The sequence below is a fragment of the Hippocampus comes genome, unplaced genomic scaffold (assembly GCF_001891065.2).
Source record: "Hippocampus comes isolate QL1 unplaced genomic scaffold, H_comes_QL1_v1.1 scaffold261, whole genome shotgun sequence".
NCBI classification, from domain to species: domain Eukaryota; kingdom Metazoa; phylum Chordata; class Actinopteri; order Syngnathiformes; family Syngnathidae; genus Hippocampus; species Hippocampus comes.
The window spans coordinates 7,338,431-7,362,811 of NW_017805824.1; the positions used below are offsets into that span (position 1 = coordinate 7,338,431).

Sequence of the window (24,381 nt, forward strand, 5' to 3'; positions counted from 1 at the left end):
ATATACTGTATATGAGAGTGTAATTACACTTAAAACTATCTTTACAGAGCGTGCTCTGGCTATATCGCAGATACTCAGCACCAATACACACACCCACACACACATGCACACACACGGGCGAGCGCGCGCGCACACACACACACACACACACACACACACACACACACACACACACACACACACACAGACATAAACACAGCCGTGCTTTACCATAATGTCCCATGGGAGTGTGGAGGCTGTTAGCACCTGCCCTGAATAATTACAGGTGCTGATGGAAAGAGGCTCACGTACGCACTTTCCAACGGATTATCTCTAATTGGCCAGAAGCTTCACGTCAGCCACTGGCTTGTTCAAACAACTTTGCTTCCTGCTTTGAAAGGTTCCATCTGACTGGTTATCTGTGATCACAAAGGGGTTCACAGAGGGGGGCAAGTAGTAGTGAAGGGCCTGTTGTAATTAGATAAGAGAAGCGTTTGTGGACATTTCAAGCTAGTAGTTAAGGGATGTCTGAGTTGATCTGACTGTTCATTTGAAAACAATGTTCAAAAGCATTTGTTCTCAACTTCCTTAACAGGATGTAGCTTGGAGGAACAAGATGCAACAAATCAGTGGCTTAAAAATGAAGACTCCTAGACGAAAAGGTATGCACAGTTTCAAAGTATTGGGAAGTTTGTAAAAAATGGTGGCACCTGAAGATCTTAAAAAGAGAAAGCATTACGAAGTGATTTTCTTAATGAATGAAACTGTCATTCACTGCCACAGCTGTCTATGAGTTGTACATCAGGCACGATGTCATGCATAACATCAGCAAATTTACAACACCTCAGTTAAGTCAGCATCGTGAAATGTGCACTCTGGGCATACAGTATTTTGCTTTCTTTGTTGCTTTTATGCAATTTATGTAAGTGTTGATTTGATTAGCCTAACATGACAGTTCAAACATTTGTGTAATTACTAATCCGTTTCCAAATATTTGTCCATCTTTTTCCTGATGCATTTGTGGACAAACCAACGTCAGAACCAGTCAGTCAGGTTAGTAGTGTCGAGATTAAACATACTGCAGGGCCAACATTGTGCTGTTTTCCCCACACACTCAGAGAAGTCATCATTTCATCAATGATCAATAATCATGCACATCTATACTTTCCTCTGGGGAATTTCTAAACAGCCAAAGAAAATGCTCAGTTTTCTTTCCTCGTGATAAAAATCATAATCCTGTCAAATCTTTTAAGAAAACACCAAGTTACTCAGTTGCAGTTTCAAAGAATAATTCAGAATTAATGATCACATTCTTCATTATAATACTCCTATTTATGCCAACAACTCTGTAATACTGATAAGCCGCGAACTTGGTAGCATAGTACACTAGTGGTTTGCATGTCTGCCTTGTAATAATATGTAATATTGTAATTCAGTCTTCGATAACAACCGGCCTTAGGGGGTGATCTAGGGTTTCTGTGTGTTATTTAAGGCAAAGAGTGTTCCGCTGAGGGCGGCCCGGTGGTCGACTGGTTAGCACGGTGGCCTCACAGTGCAGGGTTTGATTCCGGCTTCGGCCTTCATGTGTGGAGTTTGCATGTTCTCCCTGTGCTTGCAGGATTTTCTCCAGGTTCTCGACTTCCTAGGTTAATCGAAAACTCAATATTGGCCATTGGTCTGAATGTGAGGGTGGATGTTTGTCACACCTCACTCCAAGTCAGCTGGGTTAGGCCTCAGCTCAAGTGGAACAAACACTTCAGAGAATGGATAAATGGAGAAGTCACTAAATCCATGACTATAAAAGGTCACTTTATTCTTGGTTGGTACACATGAAGTAAGAGAAAAATGTCACATCATAATTTTTCATGCAACACCAGCCCATTCAAGATCGTTTTTTTTTGTTTTTTTTTTTAATCTGGGCATTTATGTCATGACAGCCATGGCCTGTTGGGTTCCAAATGCCATTCTGCGCAGTTAAACATGTTTGACGCTAACGTTCAGTGAAAGGTTTCCACCTCTCCTCATTGTCAGTGTAGACAAACTGCTTTGTGCTGTCACTAGGCATCCTTCAATCCAGTTAACTGTAATCTCGTTAATGCTGCTGGCCAATGCACTACTTGACAAGAACATCTCTCTGAGTTCTTTCACAGAGGCATAGAAACACTATTAAATGGTCCCTCCATCAACATGTTTGTGTATGTTCACCCTGGACAGAAATAGTTGCCCGTCTGGCCAAATAAACACTAGGAACATTCAGTAAACATTAACAGTCTGCATTTAAAATGTGTGGGATTTTATTTTTGAACAGAGCAAAATCAGTGAAAGCAATATGAGTTGTTTGTGTTGGGCGTGTGGACCTCTAGAGATTTGTATTCATCCCAGAAGTGCAAGGCAAAAAAGTTTGCAGTTATTTCAAAAAGTTAATTTCTCTGCCTGCTTTTTCAGTAAGAAATATGATTGCACAGAGTCAGATTTTAACCTTTTTTTTTAAATTACTAATAGCAGTGATCACTTGTGCAGTTACGACTGTTTACAAAAGCACTCTATTCTTCATTTCACGGATGAGTGTTCAGCCTTTGGACTCAGTGATATGTGCACGGCTTGAGACCTCCTGAAATAACCTCCCCATTGTGCAAGCACCTCAAAACAAACTTTGAAGACAAGTGTATTTGTAAGTCCCACACAAAGCTTCAAATGTCTCCCACAACAAGGACTGTTTTGTACTTTAAACCAAAAAACGTTCCCCGATTTAAAAAAAAAAACGACGTAATTGAGTTCAAATGGAACGTTATAGGTTGTCGAGTGTAGTTAAAAGCAAAAAAACAAAAATAAGTCTGTTGCTGTATTTACAAGGGCATTACTACAGAGCTGAATCTTTAGTATAAAATAAACGAGGTTCACTGACATGGCTTTTTGTTGTTATGATTGTTTGACAAATATCGAGAGATTGTCACTGAATGTAACAGCATACGACATTTAAGTTCTGCAAAGTGAAAATAGAAGGCACTTGTCCTTTTCATTAGCGGTATATTTTCCATTGTAAGACAAAGTGTGCCTGTGATCTCAACACGGCCATTTGGTATTCAAAATAAAGTATTTCCTCAGATCGTACAAGTAATAAATGCTCATATTTCCTCGCGGTGTACAATAAAGCGCGTATGAAGGAAAAACAAGCTGGGTTTACCACACTGAGAGGAGCAAAATATGCAACCGAAACAATTTTCAGTCCATAAACCAAGTGTCGAAATAATTTTATTTTGATATAGAGCCGGAAATGATTTTCTCTCTGTGGCAATTTTACAAATCCTCGATGTTGCCTACCTGTAGCTCTCAAACTGTCTGCAACGTCGTATTAAGGTTGTGTCGTAACTTTGTCGACTCCAAAATAATATTCAGGCGCGCGCCGCATTCCTCCATGGAGGCATTGTCTCGTCTTTGTCTGCGAATGACCGCGACAATCTTCACGACTGTCACTAAATCCGCCAAGCTAACGCTAGCAGGACGAGCGCTCAATGCACTTTCAAGCTCCTCTCAAGTGCGTCGGGCTGTGGCGAGAAGGTGGGCTGAGCTTACCAAGAGCCCAATGTGGCCTCACCAGGCCCTGTGCGCTCTGCGAGGGGATTACAAGCGCCGATTTCTATTTCCACGCCACGGACGCCCAGGATAACTCGCTTAATTCACTGCTGCAAGATCTCACATGTCACTCTAAACACTCGCTGGTTAACAATTTCACGCGCACGTTCCGTCATAACACCCAGAAACACCAATTCGAGAGTTATTCCTCTTTAACATCTGCATCATCCAATACATGTACTGTACTGTATTTAATACTTTGCTTACCACAAGGTACACATATGCCGATAATCGGGAAAAATGTCTCCCCCCCCCCCACACACACACGCACACTCCTGATAAAAATCAGCAATGGCCCGATAATCGGATGTCGAAACGATTTCCCAGACTGATCATTTGACCTGTATATTGTTGCTGTCCTGTGAAACACACACGCACACGTATGTTTAGTATATATTTTTGAAAATGACAAAAATAAACGTACGCGTTTTTCACAGGAGATCAACGATATAAAGGTAGATTATTTTTTTACACACACACACACACACACACACACACACACACACACGAATGTTTACAATATATTTATATCGACACAAGTATATATTTTTCCCAGGGCAGTAACGATATACAGGTAGATTCATTTTTGATACACGTACACGTTATAAATGTTTCTATGTCAATTTGGAGTGTTCCATTAAAAAAAAAAAAAAAATCTACCTGTATATCGTGGCCGTCTTGTGAAAAACACTAATGTCGAAAATGTTTACGTTAATGGGATTTCCAAAACTCGGACACCCCATTAAACGTAAACATGCTTTCAATGACAACAATGGAAATGTGCGTTTTTCACTGGACGTCAACGATATTCTCATGTATTACATCAACATTAATTACACTGCTTAATAAAGTTTTACTAGATTTTTTTTTGAATAAAGTAAAACTACACTTTACCACATTAGTTTATTTTGGGGGGGGGTTGCGCTGAACGTGCCCTTGTTTTTTTTCTCGAACCCATTAGGATTTCATAACAACAATAATAGAATGACATATTAGTATGTGTGTGTGTGTATATATATATATATATAATATTTAGGACAATGGGTGGATTTTCCTTCGGATCCGCTGTAACCATAAATTAAAACACATGGTAAAATTAGTGTTGAGCAAGCTGTTAGAGGTCAAATTTTAAAACAATAAATGAAAGCAAAAATGATTTTTTTTAAGCCGTCTGTGATTAAAATTCGCTGTTGACCGGTGTTATTGAACATGCTTGAAACAGGTTTTTGCTGTTCATAATGAATAAGTAAATTCACCTTCATCACCTCACATTTTTATGTTGAGTGATTGCGTATTTTATACAAATATTGTTACCCTGCCCTGCAATATTGTTACATAGAACATTGCATAATCAATTACAGTATCTTGATATCATCATCATAAAATATCGGGATATAATTTTTCAAAGTTCGAGATTCCCGCTCTAACTGTAAACATGAGGCACAGCATCAGCTGTTGCTCAATTCTAGTTAGTTCTCCATGATTGGTCCAGGTGGAAGAGGAGCCCTCAGGTAGGAAAAACCGATTTGCTGCCACTTCAGCGGATGTAGCACGTGATCCAATACATTGCACTTCGCCTGTGTGGCTTACCTGGCGGCGATCCTCTGACTGCAGTTCCCATGAAGGTGGCGGCAGTACGTGTCCTGGCCGGCCACCTCGTCTGCAGGCAAGGCCTTAGGGCTGGCTGCGTAGATAGTGCATCCCATGAACACCTCCTGGGAGACGGCCTCCGCGTCCGGCAAGGTGTCCTTCCTCGGAGCGAGCGGCCCGTCCCGTCCTGATGGCGGCCAGCTGCTTTATGGGGAAAAGCCATTGGCTCAGCACGTTGGTTTCTTAAGCCCTCCTCTCCTTCCCTCCCGGGCGAGCCCTCCCTCTCCTGAGCCCAGAGCACAGAAGATAATCACATTCCGCATTTACACTCAACAAAATCATGGGCAGCCTAATGGCTCTCTGTCACTGATGTCGCATTATGCGAATGCACACAGCTGACAGCCAGCACTGGTGGCACATACAAATCATGTACTGTGTCCAAACACACAGTGACAAATGGTACTACTTTGACAAATGGTTAATTGATCAAAATGTTCACTAACCCTGAAAGACAACACATACTCCAGTGTTTGCTAGCCTTTATAGAGGCAAGGCACGCATTTAACATTTGAGAAATGGAAACATGATGTCACCGCTAAACAAAAAGTGGAGATGCTTAAATAATGGTGAACTCGTTTCGGGGTATGAAATCCCGGCATGTAGTTTAACACAAAACAACTTTGTTACATGAATGACGGAGTCACTGACAGATGAACAGAGGTCAGTCAAAGATGTCATTGTGCACATTCTTGGCAAACTGATTTTTGGTTTCATTTCTTCACCCTTTTTCAAATTGCATTTGTCTTGTGCTGGAAACAGTTTGAAAATCCTACTTTAGCTTTAAAAAGCAGGTGTTTGTAACAAATTCTGCCACATCTTGCAAATCACTGAACGAATGAGGACTCCTGTATTTTTTTTGCATCTCTTGTCCTCATTTGGTTTGCGGGTGAGCTGGATCACGGTCCCAGCTGACTTTAGGCAAGAGGCAGGGCACACCTGGTCACCATGATTCAGACAGCAATATGTATGGCTTGTAGTCGAATTCAAAATATTGTCTTTGTTCTGCAAATTGAAAGGATCATCGATGAAAAGCAAGCTGATGTCTCAGGAAATGTGATGGCGAATCATGTAACATCCGCCATGACTCAGACAGCAATATGTATGGCTTGTCGAATTCAAAATATTGTCCTTGTTCTGCAAATTGAAAAGATCATCGATGAAAAGCAAGCTGACGTCTCAGGAAATGTGATGGCGAATCATGTAACATCCGACATAACATCATTATGATGGGCGCAGAGAATCGTACCACTTGTGGGGTGTTCAACTTTGGAGGAACCGGTGCGTTGTCGGCTATTACAGATGCTCTGATAGTGAGGAAAGCTTAAGAGAGGGAGCAGTTACCAGGACAGATTGTCTCATAAAAAGATTTATTTTTTTTTCCAGCCCAAATTTACAAAGGCAAGTTACAGAGTATTGTATAAAAAAAAAAAAAGAAACATGGTAATGTACACTTTTCACAAACTCCTGAAGGGAGAAAAGAGGAGAGGAGGTGGGGGAGGGCGAGAGTTCTGAATGTCTCACACAGAAGAAGACACTGTAAACATCCTTGCAAGCACCTCTGTGGGTACTTTTGAGGGGGTGGTGGTGGGTGAGGGGGTGTCTTTGTACGACAAAAATCGGGGTCAGGAAAGGACAAACGAGCGAGCGTCTCCGTGTTTTCACATAAGAATGTTCAACTAGGCACCGACTGCTGGCCAATAAATATACTCTGCACCATTGAAACAAAACACAAGAGCCAAGCACGTTCCATTAATGTTGAAAGCAAACAAACTTTTCTGGCTTTTCATACACTTTGAGAATATAGTTTCGATTTTTCACTGGGCTTTGCCGACTACTGAGATAATAGTACTACTCTGTGAGCGAACAAATGCACTTGTCACAACCATTGTTGGATAAAACTATACTGTATGTATGCAGTCTGCTGGTACTAAAACCTCACTGACTTGAATGACAACATCGAAGCTGCCTAGATTACCTTTACAGATTAAATACTAATCAAACACCATCACATTCATCTGATTCAGTCATTCGTCATCTTTAAAATGCACATACGTCGAGGAGATGCGATTTTGCTCAATGGCTGGGATGGACTTGGGGAAGGCCAAGAACGTGGAGGATTGCAAGCTGCTGTCAAATCCGACTCCGGGCTGGGCAACAATGCTAACAAACACAAAGGACTGCAAAAATGTGATTGTATTTGATGACAACGGAGTCCCAGACACGCTCTTCTCACCCAGCCAACTGTTCAGACAAACACACATTTGTACGCGGAGTACGGTATCCGGTTATAGTTTTGGGCATGACTTGATGGCAAACATTGGATTTACACTGCAGCACCACGTATGTGAACACACGAATAAGAGGACATTGTGGATATATTTATTGAATTCACCCACCACTGACTGTGTATGATGTATGTTTCGTATTCATCTTTTTTGCACTAATGAGTATGTGCCCCAGATGATGATGTTACATCCCAGATAGCAGCTGACCAAGGTATCAAGTTTGGACTGATCTAAAGCCAGCTGCTTGAAGAAACAATCCAAAAATAATGACAACGAGATGAATCAGGAGTGAAGTCGCATCAGCCACAGACGGACACATTGAGCTGCAAGGGGTCCGAATATCGATCGTGATTCAGACGTCCGCAGGGATGCAGAAATGGTCCGCGCACGTTCTGGGACTCAACCATGTCATTTATCCATGGAAGGTCGATGTTACAGCAGAACAGAAACTTATCAAGGCAGAGTAAGCTTGGTGTATCCCGACAAGTGTCACCCTAGCTCATGTGGCTTCACTCTCCGTTTCATTATGAGGCGAAGCAGCGTTGACACCAGCATTCAGACATTCAAAGAAGACCACCGCTATTGAAGTTGAGTAGTTTGACAAACGCAAACACTGACCACGTCGATTATTCTCGGTTGAGGTGCATGAGGTCCCTTCGCAAAAACATGGTGACATCATCCCTGAAAGAAGTAACTGAGGATTTTAGAGGTGGGAATAATTGTGACAGTGAGAATGAAAACTTCAGTCTCGGGCTCTCTTAAGTCTCTGAAGAAAGCAGCAGTTGCCATATTCCCCTGTCCCCAATCAAACAGAACCAAACATTTGTCAAGTTTCGGATATATCGTTGCGTCACGGCATACAAAATGTCGGTGACATAAAGTTGAACTCATCTCAATAAGATTTTCTCTGCAAGTCTTTAATTTAATTGGACTCCCCTTTGCCACGAGTCACCCAACTCCCCCCAAATCCTCGACTAGATTATTCCGTACACGACAAAAAAATAAAAAATAAAAATAATGGAGCCAAAACAAAATCTGAAAAAGTCCAATAGTCCATTTTTGCATTGTATTTGTTGACAGTGCAAAGACTAGATAATCAGAGGGACGAGGTGTTTCCTCTGCATGAAGGGAGAGAGTGATGGCTTTGAACCTGGATTAGTTCAGTCCAAGCTTTGAGATTCTTTCTATGAGGAAGAAAGACGTGAACGAGCTGCCAACACTCGGGCAGATCAACTAAGCACACAGAAACACCATTGAACTGATGTCTAAAAGAGAACACCTGGGACATCCTTTTCTCATGTGAGCCAGTCACATGAACCTTTGCAGGCTTGAGGTGTGGCGGTCAGGTTTGCCTGTTGAAGACACACAGCAAAAACTCATTTATTTTCAATTCACATGTCGCATTCATGGCAATTATCCCGATTTACTTTTCTCAACATCCGGCTAGGTTTTACAGCTGTAATTCGCAAGCGCCTCCACTAGATGTCAGTGCAGCCTGCCTCCATTTTCATGCTCAGTCTGCAACTCCATTATCGTCAGTGTGATCCTCTTGTCCTTAGAAGACCTGCTTAAAATGGATGAGCTGAGGGGCTGGCTGCGCTGAATATTATATACAAGACCGGCAGCAGAGCACAGCAAAGAGTACCTGCAACGACTCCATTTTTCTTTAGACAAACGCAGGGGAAAGAATACGAAGATAAGTCAAAACTAAAACTAAACTCACAGAGCAGGATTTCATCAACTACTAGTAGCTTGATACTCTTGGCTGTGCAAAGGTCAGAGTGATCTTCCCCCTACATTTGTTGGAGCTGAAATGTGGGTGGTGCATTTTTCTCTTAATAAGCCACCGTCTCTTTCGCATTCCTTTCTTTATTTCCAGCTTGCCGTTCTCACCTTTAATTGGGTGGAGGAGCTTGCTACTTGCTAACCGGCAACAATCGTTGTAGAGGACAAACTTGCAGTGATTGAAGCGGGTTTTGTCATCGGTCATTTAGCCTATTCAGGTTTTGGCGTTTGAAACGCAGTTGGCTGTCTGGTGTAATTTAACAGTCTAAAGCGGTGACTTAACTGGTGGGTTGGGCCGTAAAAGTGGGTCGCTGAGCCATTTTGGGTGGGTCGCGAACAGCTAGTAAAAAATTAAAGGGGGGGGGGCAGTGGGGGTTCTCAGTTTACGATGGTCCAGACACACCACATCAAAGTGGCCATGCGGCGCAAGAAGAGATGGTCAGTTAGCACCATCCTTACTATATTTGTTTTCATTTGTGCATATTACTCATTCTAGGATTTACTCTAATTATGACTTTATTACTGCATTAGGGAAGGTTAGGGCGTTCCCACTTAAGTAGAAAATGGGGTTAAATAGCTGCCACTGAAGGCAAACTCTGGTATAAAATGAGGACCACCCGTACATTGAAATATTTAACATGCATCACGGGGTGAATTTGTGTGAAAACCACATTTGGACAGGAATGGGTCGTAAACTTCATTAATGGGAATATAACGGCCACACGCTTTAGCTTACATGTCTGCTCCATAAACTAATACAGTGCAGCTCAGCCTTTGGCTCGTGGAAGTTCTGGAGCCAAAGGATAAACAAATTTAATTTGTAATTTAATTTTATTTCATGCAGTTATCATTTTCATTTGCAATTTTATTTTTAAATGAAGTGCTCTGAAGTGCACTTTGAATGTGTAAACACAATGTATTTTTTTATTTATTTATTTATTTTTTAAACGAATATAATCCAGGAAGTGAGACGGACATTTTCAATAAGTTTGTTAAGTTTGCTTGTGTTTCCCTGACATTTATTTGAATGGTTGATTGCGCTTGTGTCAACATGCATTGAGCAGAGACGTAATCCCTCCGTCCTTCCCCAGTCTCCAGGCATAACCACTCAAACCAAGAATAACCAAACTTTTATGTTAGTGTAATGGTTGCATTGGGTGTAAATCTTGTAAGTAATGCCTAGAGTGAAACACTCAGTTGCTACGTTTGAAGCAACAGAGCTAAACCAATGTAAATGGAGCGGGCTTGCGCTGTGTTAACTTGAAGTTATTAAAACCTCACTCCTCGGAGCCTTGAAAGCCGCTGACTTTGCACCCTGTGCTCCCAAGCCGATGACAGCGCGGTTTCGAGGCCCAAGTCGGTAGGGCCGGGACGGCAGAGTCGCCGCCACACAAACACCGATCTCACACATCAAAATAACATTATAAAAACTATAGGCTTACACGGCACGCTGGACCTTGTTAAATAATATGATGTGTCGTGCCACCATATTATCAACATAACACTACATTTGGCTAAATACTCGCCTAAATAAAAGCTGAAATGATTAAATAAGACTGACGCGTTTGTTTGAACTTATAGCGATACTCAAGCGAGCTGTAATCTCTCCATCGCAAAATCACGATGGACCAGAGATCTTGCATTGATAGAGACTCGATACACTGGTCTTGGTGTTAATTTTGGCGCTCAAAACATGTATTCTTGCCAGATGGCAGTCCCTTTAAGGTCCTGGAAGGTGGAGCAAATGCTCGCAGAACTAATATAAGAATCAACAAGCAATGCAATTAATACAAAAAGAGCACTGTTTAAGATAGCTGCTAGCCTAATGCATAGTTGCGCCAGCTGCAATGTCACTGATTGGTTATTATTAACGCTAATGTACACTGCTGCAGCTCAATAAATGAGTGAAGGAGTTGCGTCTGCCTATGAACCGATGGGACACGTCAGCCAAACTGAAACAGTTGCAACAATCCATTAAAAAAGCCATTCCATCCCCAGTTTCTGTGTGTGCATGTGAGTGCCAATTCGCACACAGCAGCAATCAAAGGGAACTAGGCAGCGCAAGTGAATGTTGTTGACGTTTGTAAACACACACACGTACAGTAAGTGACCATTTATCGAGTTTGGAAAAAAAAAACCCGACCATGTCCATTTTATCGTAATATCGTAATTATCATGACAGGCTTTGTTGTCATGAAAATAAACCTCAAAGGAAGAAGAAAGTGCAAGTGAGGGCTGACTGACCTGTGGCGTAGGACAGATCATACTGCCCTGACAGCAGGGGGTATCCCAGGTGGTGGTGAGAGGGCATGATCCGCTGGGAAGGCGAGGAGCGTGGCCGATCTAGATCTCTTTCCCGATCCCTTTCTCCACCAGCTCCTCTGTCCTGCTCCCGCTCTCTGTCGAGGGAAGGCTTGTCCCCTACTGTCGGAGATTTGCTTTTGTATTGGCTGGCGTGTTGATGTAAGATGTCTAGAGCTTTGGAGTCTGTAGCCATTTTGTTGACAGTAGGGCTCGTGCGGGATTTGTCATTGGCCTCTTCAGCTCCAGCTATTTTACTGCCGTACGGAGAAAAAGGATAACCTCCAGGAAGGTAAGAACCTAGATGAATAGGAAGATGGATGGGTTAATTTCGGACTTATACAGAATAACAGGGCAATTACGTTACTGTCAGGTGGACATGCTAATGTAATATGTGTGTGTGTGTCTTCCATTCCAATGGTTCATCGAATCCATTCCAGTGGTTCATTAATTGTATTTTTGCTGAAAACTGTCGTAATAGTCCCATCTTCAAATATCTAGCATTCAATTTGATGTGACTGGTTCATGGGGTGAATTTGTATGCCATATGTTGCCCAAAAAGATTCACCAAGCCGCATATTCCCATTTTTCAAAACGTATCAGAGGGTACGTATTCGACCAACACAAACGGCTTTCCTTTAAAATAACTTCAAATAACTTAGTGAAACCTCCAGGATCCCTCGCAGTACACTGGCCAACAGCAGAACACAGGGTGTTTGTTCGCTTTTGGTTAAGTTTTAAATCCATCTGTGTTCCGTTATACCAGCTAGCTAGCTAGCTCACAGCTAAGCTAACAGTTTCTCCGGTCCAGAGTCCATGTTTGCAAACTCCCCTCACACTAAAACTCCGTGATAGGCCAGCAGCAAAGTTTGCGACCAATGCATTAATACACTGCCTTGATAGCCTTTACAGGAGTGGCCAGCAAGATTGAAACCGTATTAGAATAAAAATGTGTTTGTTTTCACAACAGAGTCCAGATTTTGATTTTTGAGGTCTATATAATAAATGATCTCAACATTGTAATACACTACATTAAGAATCTGTGCTTTTTTGTCACCAAGGTCATTGTAATAAACATTCCATGTCTAATGTACAGTGTCTCTCGCTATCTCCAAATGATTGTGTCAAAGAGGCAGCAGTTGATTTAAGTTGTTGAGATAATTAATTTTCCTGTCATTTCTCTGGAGTGGCACGGCAAGACTGATCACTTTTGATGCCATGTTAGACGCCCATTTAGTAATGGATGTTCTTTTTTACTGACTGAATTTTGAGGCCAGTGAGTTTTATTTCTCTCAGAAATCTCCCATGCAGAGACCACTCACTCCCACTCTGAATTTTGCAAACATGAAGTGATTACAGCGTGATTAAAGCCGGCCCCGGCAGCTTTACAATTCACAAGAATGGCTGCAATTACCAGTAAAACAACATGAAAACTGCTGAGCACGACACCCAGGCTGATGAGAAAATACATTTGGGATATTGATAATTTCAAACATAATTGCAATGGTTGGCTCGTTTTGTATTATTCTACTGAATAGATTGATGAAAATAAAGTATGATTACAATGGGTTATTTGCCAGCTCCCAACTGGTTGGGTAATGTTTTATATGTCCTCAAAAGCATAGTTTAGTGTCCTACCTGGGTAGTTCTGCATCATGACCGAAGGCATGCCTCTGTAACCAGGGTGGTTGGGGTCATACCCTTGTCCATAGGGGTAACCATGCATGTATGGCATGTATCCTTGATGCTGCGCTAGTGGTGATGAGAACTGCAAGTGGGCATTCGTACGAGAGTCTTTGCTCAAGGTCCGAAGTTCCTCAGAATTAATTCTGGGGTCAGTCATTTCTTTGCCGTCTTCCTTAGGCCCGCTCTGAGAGTCCTTTGGCCTGCACCTGTCATCCTTTGATTTCCTATCGCGTTCCCGTTCTCTGTCCCGTTCATCTTTCCACCGAGATTGTTGTTGTTGGTGTTCACCTTCCGCTTGAGCCTTTTGGCTCTCAGGGTACTGCTGGTGGTCAGAGAAAAAAGCAACACAATGATAACAAGAGCGGAAAACTATATGGTCAACACCAAAACAGACTCCTGACAGAAAAAAGACATCTGACTTCGCATTTACGAAAAAAAAAAAAAAAAACATGTAGGATTCCAACGTAAGTGTGTGCACAGATGTAAGAAGAAAATGTAGTGCACACAAAAGACTAAGAAAAGTGTGCGCAAATAAAATCCCTCCAGCTCCTGTAAATGTTGCATGTCCTTGCCCTCTTTACACCTACATTCAATCAATGCAAAAGTCAATGCAAAGCAGCAATGAAAATTCTTATCAGTGATTCATTGATCAACGGCTCTTTTTCAGGCATCGTGGCAGGGAGAAAAAAAAAAATCTATTACATAAATACGAGTGACACTGAAAGTGAGAGGGAGATTAAAAGGTAGATATTGTTTGCCATCGTCAGAAATACTCGTATGCCACTATTCTAAGTGAGGCCCTTGTTCTACTGATGATACTCTTGAATTGTATTTACCTGTCTGTACCACACAGCCTGCTCTGCACCAGCCTGAGCTCTTGAATCAAGCGCTTGCTTTGAGTCCTCCTTCCCATGGTGGCCCCCTTCTGTCAGCTTCATCTTTAGCCCTTCAACTTGCTGGGACTTGAGGTCCTCCGCCTTGATGCTTCCCATCGATTTGGATGAAACTTCAGAGGGTGAATCTCTGGATTTACTGGTAGGCTGTGGTGTCTTTCCAGTCTCAGACTGACTTGAGGTTTTCGAGAGGTTTGGCTGCATCGCGTTCTTTTGTTTCCAGTCCTCCTTGATGGAAGCTTCTCTTTCTTTCATGGCCATGTCCGCCTTTTTCTCAGCGGCACGGTGCTGTTCTGCCATTTGTCGCTGACGCTCCTCAAATTGCTGTCGATAGGCTGGGTTGGTATTCATTAAATGGTTATGGTACGCCTGATCTGAATGATACGCATATGGGGGTACATAGGCATACTGATTGTAGTAAAGTGGTTGCATATACACGTTGGGTCGTTGTTGAATGACCGAGGGCTGCTGTTGTTGCTGCTGTTGCTGCTGCTGCTGCTGATGCTGGGCAGGGGCGATATCAGGTTTGCGATCCTCATGAACTTCAACCTTGACTTTCTCCTCACCCTGATCCTGGTCATCCTCTCTTTTGATCTTGACCTGACCTTCCGTCACCGGTGTGGCTGGATTTGGTCCACCAGGACTCGGGTTGACATAATTGGGCGAGTAATACGTCTCATAGCCAGTATAGTACGGAGACTCTTTGTTGGGTGGCGGATTTGGGAAAAGAGCTTTTTTGACACTTTCTCTGAGTGCCTGGTCTTCTGTCCTATTTTTGACATTCTCTAGCTTGCCTTCACCATCCTCACCGGCATCGGAGATGTCCGAGTAGGCTGGGCTGTGAGTTTTCACAGATGAGTTGTCAGCGCCATTCTGGTTCATGTGAAGAGGTGTAAGAGGCTGTGGCATTCCACTGCCATCTATTCGACTGGCTACTCCAATGGATGGACTGGGAGCATTATCTGTGAAACTGTAGATCTTGTCAGCCTCGGCCTTGATGCTTGCCAGCCGACTCTGATGAGGGTCTGAAGACCCATTGAGGAGCCCCTCGGCCTTATTTCCTTGTTCAGGGACTTCTGCGTATGATGGTTTTCCTTCCTCCAGCCTCCCCCCCTTTCCCATCGACTTGGGGCTGTCAGCGTCCTTTCCACCATCCTTTTTCTTCTTGTCTTTCTTCTTCTTGTCTTTGGTGCTGCTTGCGGGAGGATCTCCTACGGCGGGGGTTTTGGACTGTGTGCCTTTCATTTGGGGGCTTTTGGGGATTCCTTGCAAAACGGGGGTAAGCCCCGGTGAAGAATTCGGGTTTCCTGCAGGGAAAGAGTACATCTGTTGTGGAGCCGAGGGGCCAGTGGCAATTGTTCGTGGCGACTTCATATTTTTTTGGCCCATTCTGTCAGCCTTTGCGTTAGCTTTTTTGGACTTGTCAGAACCTCTTTTTTCATCGACGCCATCATTACTGGCTTCATCAGAAAGACATGCCCCATCATCACAGCCTTCCATCGGTGTACTTATTTCTGGTTCCGTTTCAGCCATTTTCTTTTTGCTCTGCTTTGAGCAAAACTTGCCAGGTGATGGCGAAGTACTTTGGACCTCAAAGTTCCTTCCTTTCGGTGTGACTGACCGTGCTGGAGAAAAGGACCCCTTGTGTGAAATCGATGCACCGTTACAGTTCTCAGGTTCAGGGTGGAGGGTGGACTCCTCCCCGTATTCGCTGTCGACATCTAATTCCAGCTTCACGTCATCCTCCGTGTGGGCACGGGCTTGGTGGTATTTCAGACCATTAATGTGCTTATACCTCTTGTTGCAATTGGGATGAGGGCAATCAATCAGAGCAGGTGACGGACAGCTCCGATCAAGGGGAGGTGGAAGTGGCTCAGTCTTGATCGAAGGAATGAGAAGACCCGATAGCCCAACCCCTCCGCTATTGGAGTTTGTCCGCATGCGTTTGTTGCCTTTGGTGTCTTCCGAGCTTGAATTCGGCTCCATGTCCGATGCAGGCTTGGCCTTACGCTTTCCAGTTGAGGAGGGACTGGCCTTAATATCCTCTGTGTTGCTGTTGGGAGGAGTGCGGCGCTCCGATGGTGTCTGGCTGCCCCTTCGGCCCTTACTGTTCGAAGCAGCGCGGGTCTTGTTGTTGGTGGCGCCTTTGTTGTCTGATGAGTTGCTGTTCTCGTTGATCGGGGTGTTGCTGTTTGGTCTCATCCGTTTACCTCGGCCACGGCCGTTCCTCATTTCCAAGTCGCTTGTAGGGGATTCGCAAAACCTGGAAGCAGAAGAATGTTTTGTGATGACTGTAAAAGGTAAATTAGCCAATCGCTCAAGAACAATTTGGCAATGTATGAATGTCAGCATAATGGCAGTCAAATATAGCGCAGAGTGTCTGTGTTTTCGAAACAATTTAGAGATCATTGTTAAGGGGCTTAGCCCTGCAAGTCAAACTGAAATGGTGAGAGACAAGCTGGAAATTTCAAGTCAAGTCACATTTATTCATATAGTCTTTAATCAACACAAAGTCTCAAAGGGCTTCACATGCCCACAGTTGACAAATATTACCGACATCCCCTGATCTTAACCCCCCGGAGGGCAAGGAACCACTCAAAAAAAAAAAAACATCTGGGGGAAAATGAGAAACCGTGAGAAGGGGCCGCAGATGGGAGAATCCCCCTTTCAGGATGACCGGGCTGCAATAGATGCCGAGAAGGCAACATTTGACACAATATTGTATTATGAATTTGTAGTATGATAACGAAATGACTATTTGCTGGTGTCTAGACTTCTGAGATGATGCATATTAAGATTCCAGAGTAGTTGTGCTGCATTTTGCAAGGCTACTAGCTACTACAACGTTGCATTGGTGGATGGAGATTATATATATATATATATGAGAGAGAGAGAGAGAGAGAGAGAGAGAGAGAGATATTACGTATGTATGAAGTGTATGAACAAATTGTCTGTTTACATGAAAAACCGTATAGAGAATCGTTAATAATATATTTGGATTATAAATCATAAAGAGTCCTAGAAGATGTTGATTTACACATGTTTTTATGCAGACCAGTGTACGACTGGTTCCATTTTAAAATGCAGTAAATATTTACAGTTTTAAGGCCACAGTATCACCTTCAATTAAAGTTGCGCCATCATTTATAAACATGTCAGGAATGCAGGTATAGAAGCTGTAACGTTTCAGAAATGTTTAATGTATTATCACTTTACATATCTTTCATAATCATTTGTACATACCTTAAAAGAATTCAAGCTGTAAGCAAATGATGGGTATAGAAGAGCAGCTGCTTGCTAGTATGATACGATGCAATTTACATCTGATCCGATTAGTCCACGAATCACGACTACCGTTGGTGACTACCGTGGTAGCCCTATTACGTATCTTTGTAGTGCATTCAAATGAACCTAGGTTGAAAAGGATTTGCAATTCATTGTATTCTCCTTTTATTTACATCCTGCAGAACATCCCAACTTTAGTGGAATGCGGTTTTGTGTTTCAGACATGGTCTCAGTTAAGAAGAATGTTTTGTGTACTCGCCCAGCCAGAACAACAATCAAGAAAACGTGGAGGATCATACTCAGGTCAACTATTTTTTTCTTAGATGCAGAAGAATACACAATACAAGTTCTCGGCAATAAATATTTTCTCATTTCATCACAGAAAGCAGTTGAAACAGGGAAGATGCATCAATCATGATGAAAGGCTTACACTATGCAAATTGAAGAAACTAGATCCCGTATCTTGTCGATCACGGCAATATTCATTTTCCGACACATTGGATGAGAAGTATTTCGAGTCTGATAAAGCCTTCCCTTTGAGAATTGAAGCAGAAAGAGAAACGTTTCCAGGACAATTAAGTCTACCAATGTCCTATCAAAGAAGCCCAGCGATTTAACATGGGAACAAGCTGCACACAGAAAAGTAGCGCAAGCCTGAGTGGGTGTAAGGTAGACAGGATGCGTTGAGTCATCCAAACGTAACCGCAAATACTTTAGATCCCTTGACATGCTATTTTAAGTGCGAACGAGAACAAATCGGAAGTTGTCGACACCAGGAAAAAGTCATTCAATAAAAATAAGCAGATTTATAAGAAGAACATTTCTTACCGAGGTGGAGCCCAGTCATGCCGTGTACAGTCCAAAAGTGTGCCCACATAAGTCTTGTTTCTCCAAGTAACATTTACCACCAACATGCCTGTGGAAAAAAAAAAAAAGATTCATATTTCAATAAAGAATATCACATCTGTAAATTACAATTCATAAGAGTAGGAAAACGCTTTCAAATCAATGAATGGATCTTTTAGCCGAGGGTTTTAAAAGAGGTTTTCAAGACAGTCACATGAGCCAAAGCCCTTTCTTAATACTGTAATGGTTTGGGGACTGATTTATGACTGAATCTCCCAAATTACTTGACAGGAGGTCCCTCTGGGAATGATCACACTCAGGTTACCAGGGAAAATGCACTTAGCACATTTCCCGTTCAAATAAACCTTCTTGCAGTCCAGGACAGTTCCCTGGAGAGTCATTATTTATCATTTTTGACATTCCTCGATCCTACCTCACTCGAAACACTATGACTTGGTTCTGAATTACTTCTTGAACCGAGATAAGCTCTTGGGTTTAATAAATGTGGTGGCGAACAGTTTAATTTAGCTGGAGATGCCCAAGTGTGCAAGAAAAGCACGTTGACTTCATTGGAATTACAACAATCTATCACTTCTGTGCCGATATTTGACACGTGTGAATTTGGTAGCGCTCCGCTTGAGTGACACAATCCGACCTATTTCGAGTCGGATATCTGACATTGCATTTCAAATCTAAACTTAGTTCAGCGAGATCTCACTTCAAGGTGCTATTTTTTTTCCCCACACCAAGATGTGGAAGCAAGTACGTTTAATCTGGCACCGCTTGTCAAGTCAATAAAACGTGACAATTACGTCAAGAAATGTTGACAAAGACGTTTCATGAAATCAAACAAGCGTGGGCCCTGCAGTTATTTCATTGAACTGTACATTACCAGACAAGCAGCTTCGGATGATGAAGGGAAACCATGGTGCTAAATAACATTGTAACTTGACTTCATCCCCCTCACTTTTGCTGTGATGGTGACCTCAGTTTGCCACTTCAGCACTGCGGAGAAACTAAGGGCTGCAGCGAGCTAACTTATCTAATGGCACAGGAATGCTGGCTGGCAGCTTCCATCCCTCAGAGCATTTTATTAGCTGAGGAAACCACTCTTGCTCACCTCATTTTCCCTCTCTCCTTCATAATCGCTTCTTTTCAAACTGAGAACCATTCTCCACTCACAATATTTTCCCCTCCAACACACGGGTCATAGTGGTGACCCTCCCACCCCCACCCCCGCCTCTGGTCTATAAAAGCATGCAAAAAGCACGTGTCGCTCTCCAGTATTTTCACAAGTATGCAAGTTTCTTCCACTCAGGCCTAAACACGCGTGATTATCAATTGTGTCTGCAGGGTATCAAATATTTTTTTTTTTAATCATATATCTCGACTTCAGCACATCACAAAAAATCCTTGACCTGTTCCAAAATGCCTTCAACAGCTGGCTAGAATCCCCAACTGCTCGGGCAGCTGTCGTGGTAGGACGTAGCTAAAGAAAAGGCAAATGAATGAGTAGATGAGCTGAAGCCTCGCCTTACTACTTTAAGTTATGCGTTTTAGTGTGACGGTTTTTAGATTTAGCAAGCAGTAAGCCATGGTGAAAAAAACATTTTCAATCGGAATTATCTTGTACAAAATGGAAAGTCTTCGCACAGTCTAAGACATTTACCTTCTGGGCATGAATATAGTATAATACATAACAATAATAATTCATCATTTAGTGGAATAGGCGTCTTTACTGTGGGTGTAATGATCAATTTGGTATCGTTGAGGGATTTTCTGGAAATTCAGCAAAACCAGAAAGTCAGCTATACGTAACAGTATTAGTCACTTTTGAACTTTCAACTGATCCTTGATTATGTCTGGCAACAGCTCTTGAATATATAACTGTTAATTTTTCCCAGTATCACATAATGAACCATAACCCTTTTCAATCCCCTCCAACCTTTTTCAGCAACACTTGGAATCTGTTCGAAATACGGTGCCTCCTAAGTAACTTGGCAGCCGTCCCGTCAAACCCAACCAGCTCAGTCCTAATTGAATATGGATGTACTTTTGGGTTAGTTATGGTTAATAGGCAAGGCAAGGCAGGGCAAAGCAGCTTCATTTACATAGCACATTTCATATACAGGGCTACTCAATGTGCTTCACACAAGCAAGGAAACAACACCTACAACTTTTTTTTTTTTATAAACACCGTTACATGACATAAAGAAGCAAAGCGGAGCAAAACAAAAGTATCTTGTAAACAATTACGAAAAGAACATATCGACCATGTTTAAACATTAACAGAAAACTTAAAAAACATCTCATTGTCAATAACATAAGTGTGCGTTAGTTAGAGGGTGAATGGTTGTCTAGTTTCTATTTGTCAGTCCTGTGAAGACTGGTGATCATTCCTGTGTGATGTATCCCATCTCTCTGCGTAAATCAGCTGGCGGAGACACCAGTTTCCAAATAGAGGCGAGGTCCATTAAAAAAAAAAAAAAAACAAGTTCAAACTCAAGAGAATCATTTACTGCATTAAGATCTTATTGTCAAGAAGAGAATGTGAAAATGAATGAAGAGTGATTCAATTGAATGTGGCATGCTTCAATATTTTTGAAGGAAATGGGCCACTGAACCAAATCAAAATGCTGGCGCACAAAGCTACAGGCAAAATTGGGTAACCGCCAAGGAAAAAAAAAAAAAAAAAGAAACAAATTACCGAGCACACCAAAGAACAAGTTCTATTTTGAATGGACTGCTCTGTTCTACTATGACAGTCATATTTAAGTTTTGCAAAGTACAATTAAGATGTGGACGAAACCAGGACAGAAAATTATTTCAAAACACAAATTTATGACCACTCGAGCACTGAGAGGCGATAGTTGAAGCTTAGCCACCTTATTCCTGAGGGCTCGAATGCAGAAACAATTATGGGAAGGACTTCCTGGAAAACACTGGACGTAGCGCTAAGCCATTTGGTACAATGGCTTTTAGTTCCTAGAGTGTTTTTTTTTTTTTTTTTGTTTTTTTGGTCAGCTTGAGAACTTGTTGGCGGTCGTGCTGTCAACCAGAAGAACTTGAATTTAAGGTACGAGGAAACAATGTTGTTGGGATAACCGTTATAGTTTCCAGCACCTACGCAAGGAGGAACACAGAATGATTAGTCTGAAAATCTGCTTTTGAAAAGACCACCAAAGTGTTGTACATGTGCTCCTTTCCGTTTGTGCACAAAAAGGCCCACGGAGCAAAACAAGCGCATGCGTCAAGTACAAGAAACCACTGGAAAAAGATTCGCTGGGTATACCATATAAAGATTGAGAACGGTGTTGCAAAAACATCAGGTATGGTTTTTATGACTATAGGGGAAACAACACTCAAGTCAGGCAACAAGATTTTTTTTTCCTCTTATAAGTTGTGACGTGTATTTGGACTGCTTGTCAAAAATAATAAAGTTGAGCACAGAAGTTATAAATTGTTAAATGATGACATATTTTCATCTGTTTCATTGTTTCGACTAAGCAACTTCAGTCTTGGCAGTCCGTCTTTTTTCATGGATGTAAATCATACATTTATGCACAAAGGCACAAAACGGGATACATACTTGGTCTGTGTTGGAAGCAAAAACGTCAGCTTAATTTGCCGTTCTTTCAACACTACTCCGTTTACTAGTGCCAGAATTTAGGGCACCGTGTCAAAACATGAAACAATCAAACACATAATGAAAAAAAAAAAAAAGTCAAGAATCATTGAGTATCAAGGTTTATTTCAGGAAAAGTCCAATTTTCTCAACTTACTCAATTCACTTGAGATTTCTTTTTTTTCTGCTATGACGTGAACAAAAGTGTTGGAAAGATTTAGAGCAAAAAATAAAACAAATTAAAACTGCTTCGCCGCACACTGGCCCACTTAATGACACCCTCATTAGGGTCACCCAAGACAGTTGAGTGAAGGCTGCATTAATGAGAGGAATGGCCAGTCTTTTTACCGCTCATTTCCATTCAGTGCTTTTGAGCAACACATGGCAGCCTTTGGGAGGCCCCCCTGACTCTCTTGCGTACTTATATGGGATTAGTTGGAAAAAAAAAGGCTCATATGAGAAGAAAAATTAAGCCAAGAGTATTTTGTGCAGCTGCAAAGGTGAATGGCGGTTCCAGTCATAACCTCTCCTCCGTTTGAATACTTTTTCACAAGGTTGCAGTGAGGACAAACTAGAAAGTCGTCTGTTTTTCAAGTTCACTGGCTGATCTCTGCTCTGCACACATTCAAGAAAGATTCAGTAGGATTAATGAGTGACTTTGTCAAACATCGAATTTGACATCCGATGTTTGAAAGCGGATTTTCATCTCTCTACACATAGAAGGAAAGAGAGTTTGAATTAAAAGTTAGCTTATGTGAAGACTGATGAGCACCAGCAGGTATTTTTGATTCCCAATCATAAAGTGCCATGAAGAGGACCAAAGTCACAGTAATCATCGTCGACAGAAGAAAAAGGAAATCCAGCTGGTGAGATACCCTGAAAACTCTCACTCTGATAAATGAAGCATTTGAGATATTCAGTTTTTACTTCATTAAAGTTTGTTTTGAAAGGGATCTCTCGACTGCACTTTTGGGTATACTGTAGTGGATAAAATGAAGCAGAACTTCGTAATCATTCTAACCAGAATGTCAGGAAGCCATCGTACGTCGAAGAAAGTCAAGGACAAATAAGAAGCGCATGCCATAACATGAATGTGAAGAACCCGAAGATGTGAAAGCATTAGCTAAAAGGATCAATTGACCATCCTATATATGCCCGTTAAATCTCTAATAGGCCGATTTTCACACTGGACATGAACTCCCTCTGAGATGAATGTGTTGAACGAAATGAGAGGTTTTAATGACATTACGGGCTTAGGGCCACGATCACACTCCTCCCCCGATTTTAAAGAAATGAATATATGAATTAAGAACGTAATTAGCTGCTTTTCAAGTGGAAAAAAAAAGATATATACATACTAGGAATCAGGCATTGTCTCGCGTTTAACTTGATGAGTGTCACTTGTATTACAACAGAAAAGAAAACCAGGAATGACATAAACATTGTTCTCAGTCAGACAGGAATCGGTTACACGTGGCGAGCAGACACAAACACCAAGTAAGGGTTTTATTTTTAAGCCGACATCTTTTACAGGGACTCCATCTGGGCCCCATCTGAAATGTTTGCAGGCTACAATCTGGCTCATAGGACGTAAAATGTGAAGTTGCTTTCTTTCACTGACAGGAATGACAGCCTGTGAGAAGGTCAATTTTCTCATCCCAAGGAGAGGCAGAAGAAGGGCGCATTAGTATGCTTTGCACTTCTGGAACATTATCAGCCACATGCAGCTGTTGATGGATAGAAGAATGCATCCAAATGTGCTTACTTTTTGTGTCAGTACATTAAAAAGGGCAACCAGACACGTTGGGACCTTTTGTCTCAATCTGAATGTGATACACGCGTTCACTCTTGAAAACAATTTGGAAAAAGGGGAGGTTTTTTTTTTTTCTTTTGTCAGCTGGGAAAGTCTACAGCCATTTTGTTTAAACAAACCCTCTGGTGTTTTCCTTTAAGGAGATGGTGCTGAGATTAAGAGACGGTTCTGCCAAAGACACATCGCTCATGCACCCGTTGACATGTATATAGCAAACATGATATCTTATGACAAACACTGGCGAGGACTACAATTCCTTCAGGGGTATGATTGATGTTTTCAAGGCTATTTACGTGCTTGGAAAAAAGGAGTTCCAGGCCAATTTGAGGTGCAAGGCACAGGTCTCGATGGCCTCACTCTGGCAACTTCTTGTAACGCAATCCGAAGACTAAATTTATGACTCAAGTATATCAAGACTGCAGATTTATCAAAATTTCCTTTGGAATAATTTACAAAACATTCTGAGGAACCCTGAAACCAAAGAGTGTTAGAATTTTCCCCCGTATATTGACTACAGTGACCCCTTGCTACTTGGCGGTTCACTTATCGGAGTTTTAGTTCATCACGGATATTTCAAATATACTCATTTAAAAAAAAAAA

General features: G+C 42.0%; 2 protein-coding genes across 8 annotated transcripts in view; both read right to left on the bottom strand.

Annotated features, from left to right (window-relative positions):
* Positions 1-5,418, bottom strand: part of gramd2aa (GRAM domain containing 2Aa) — a 28,416-nt gene extending 22,998 nt beyond the window's left edge. The window contains exon 1 of one of the 4 annotated variants that reach the window (XM_019886967.1): positions 5,203-5,417. In XM_019886967.1, the coding sequence (XP_019742526.1) occupies positions 5,203-5,318 (116 nt within the window). In that variant the 5' untranslated portion in view covers positions 5,319-5,417. Of the gene's footprint in view, positions 1-3,300; positions 3,763-5,202 lie in introns of those variants that run through there. The other 3 variants (XM_019886965.1, XM_019886969.1, XM_019886968.1) reach the window with 3 other exon arrangements.
* Positions 5,419-6,610: 1,192 nt separating this feature from the next.
* The window catches only part of znf609b (zinc finger protein 609b), an 87,811-nt gene continuing 70,040 nt past the window's right edge, over positions 6,611-24,381 (bottom strand). For 3 of the 4 annotated variants that reach the window (XM_019886717.1, XM_019886719.1, XM_019886716.1), the window contains 5 exons: positions 18,326-18,413; positions 14,156-16,475; positions 13,272-13,641; positions 11,577-11,933; positions 6,611-8,899 (listed from right to left, as the gene is read on the bottom strand). In XM_019886717.1, coding sequence (XP_019742276.1) covers positions 8,856-8,899; positions 11,577-11,933; positions 13,272-13,641; positions 14,156-16,475; positions 18,326-18,413 — 3,179 coding nt within the window. In that variant the 3' untranslated portion in view covers positions 6,611-8,855. The remainder of the gene's footprint in view (positions 8,900-11,576; positions 11,934-13,271; positions 13,642-14,155; positions 16,476-18,325; positions 18,414-24,381) is intronic. The other variant, XM_019886718.1, reaches the window with a different exon arrangement.